Source organism: Octopus bimaculoides, chromosome 7 (genome assembly GCF_001194135.2).
Source record: "Octopus bimaculoides isolate UCB-OBI-ISO-001 chromosome 7, ASM119413v2, whole genome shotgun sequence".
Lineage (NCBI taxonomy): Eukaryota > Metazoa > Mollusca > Cephalopoda > Octopoda > Octopodidae > Octopus > Octopus bimaculoides.
The window spans coordinates 39490890-39493018 of NC_068987.1; the positions used below are offsets into that span (position 1 = coordinate 39490890).

At 36.1% G+C, this 2129-nt stretch overlaps 1 protein-coding gene across 1 annotated transcript in view; it reads right to left on the reverse strand.

Moving 5' to 3' along the window:
* Nucleotides 1-291: 291 nt before the first annotated feature.
* Nucleotides 292-2129, reverse strand: part of LOC106883950 (trichohyalin) — a 51220-nt gene continuing 49382 nt past the window's right edge. The window contains exon 9 of the mRNA XM_014935104.2: nucleotides 292-2126. Coding sequence (XP_014790590.1) covers nucleotides 1528-2126 — 599 coding nt within the window. The 3' untranslated portion in view covers nucleotides 292-1527. The remainder of the gene's footprint in view (nucleotides 2127-2129) is intronic.

Genomic DNA, 2129 nt, shown 5'->3' on the forward strand with positions numbered 1-2129 from the left:
TTGTTTGAAAATTTAAGGTGTTTCCATTATTTTGTTCAACCCCTGTATATATAAATACACACACACAGAGTTGACATGAACAGGTGTCTCAATAATTAAATCTATGCAATGCTATCATACAGATATATGAATAGACAGCAGGCAAGTAGAGAAATACATCTACCTCCATTCTTTATTCCTATTTAGGCCTCACTACTAGTAATTTAGACACCTGTGCAAAACCACAGTAGAGATATACTCATTTATACACACACATACATTTTAAACTAAGTATGAAATGAAGTCTAAAAATAAAATCTCAATTTTTATTTATTTACTTTTTAGCATATATATATATCTGTTTTAGCCAATCAAGTGTAGAATCATAGCCTTATCAGGCATGGCTTTGTTATGCAAAACAATATCTGATTGATATGTGGCTTTATCATATCTCCAGATATCGACAGATGCAGCAGTTTGTCCATTTAGAGAGAAAATAAAATTCACTCATAGTTGTACAAAAAATACTTTCTAAAAGTGGTGTTTGAAACTTCATAGTAACTGCATGACTAAGAAGCCAGTTGGTGTGATATCAGCTGCCAATTTGTTGTTTACAACAATGAAAACTGCCTGAAAAAGAACTGGAACAAAAATAATTACACACACACAATATGTTGGAACCAGTAGAGATGATGAAGAGCTGAATTCAATAGATCCAGTTCTTGGTTCCAATATGGCTTGCTGTTGGATAAATTAAAGGAAAACAAATTAAAGAAGAAATAAATAGAACATTTAACTGAGATCAAATACAAAGACCTATTTATGTTGTATGTTTAATGTTGTTACATCAACGAGAAATTGCAAATAAAGGATCGAACTTGCTTCTTAACAAGTTAACTATAAAAATACATGGATGTATACAAATATTTGTGGGAATGCATGTGTATGTATACAAGGACACTGAAAATGATGTCTCTACAAAGAGCTCACACTGAGAGCTCAACTTCTGGATTTTGGCAGTGAATTAATTAAATGAGAAGTATGTCATTGGACAAAAAGACAGCCTACTGCAAGTAATGCATGAAGTGGCACATCTTCAAAAGTTGAATGAAGAAAGGCTTGCAGAATGCACCCTAAATAGAAGTATCAACAATTAAACTACTATAAGTGATTCATTTAGTTCTAAGAGAGAAAGAGAGCTTTTCATTTTCCTAGCTCTTTTCCCATTTAACAGCATACCATATATTCAGAGGTAACAAACAACTTGGTACTCTTCTTAAAGATATCAATGCACCAATTATTTTGTCCTAAAAAAACTGATGAAGAAAATAATAAAAATGATTTAATTACAGTGTTGTGATGATGAAGTCAAACAATGAGAAGAGAGGTTCTGAGAAAACATTCAATAAAGTCTAAAACATCACATTCAGAGGAGCATTTATATACAAACACACATACCTTCTTACAGAAATATATTTACATACCTATACTCTCTCACACACACACATACACATATACATACACACACTCGTACAATACTTCAAACAACTAATCACTCTCATCAGCATCTTCACATTCCATTTCTTCGTCTTCTTCCTCTTCCTCCTCTTCCTCTTCTTCTTCATCATCATCCTCCTCTTCTTCTTCTTCTTCTTCTTCCTCCTCCTCCTCTTCTTCCTCCACTTCCTCATCATCTTCTACTTCAACTTCCTCCTCAACTTCCACCTCTTCTCCTGCATCTCCTTCTTCCTCCTCTTCATCTTCAACTTCTACTTTGACATCTTGGCTATCTTCATCATCCTCTACTTCAACAGTCTCTACTTCCTCCTCCTCCTCATCATCATCATCCTCCTCCTCCTCCTCTTCTTCTTCCTCCTCCTCCTCCTCCTCCTCTTCTTCATCCTCCTCCTCCTCCTCCTCTTCCTCTTCCTCACCAGATTTGGCAGAGTCTCCTTCCACAGTATGCTGTAGACGAAGAGGCGGAGTAGAAGGAACAGCTTGCTCTTCATCTTCATCTTCTTCTTCACCAGCATCCACTTCTCCCTCTTCCTCTTCATCTTCCTCTTCTTCTTCCTCAATCTCTGCTGCAGCAGCTGCTTCAATGACCATTTGTTGTTGCTGTTGTTCCAACATCTGTCGCTCCAGTTCTT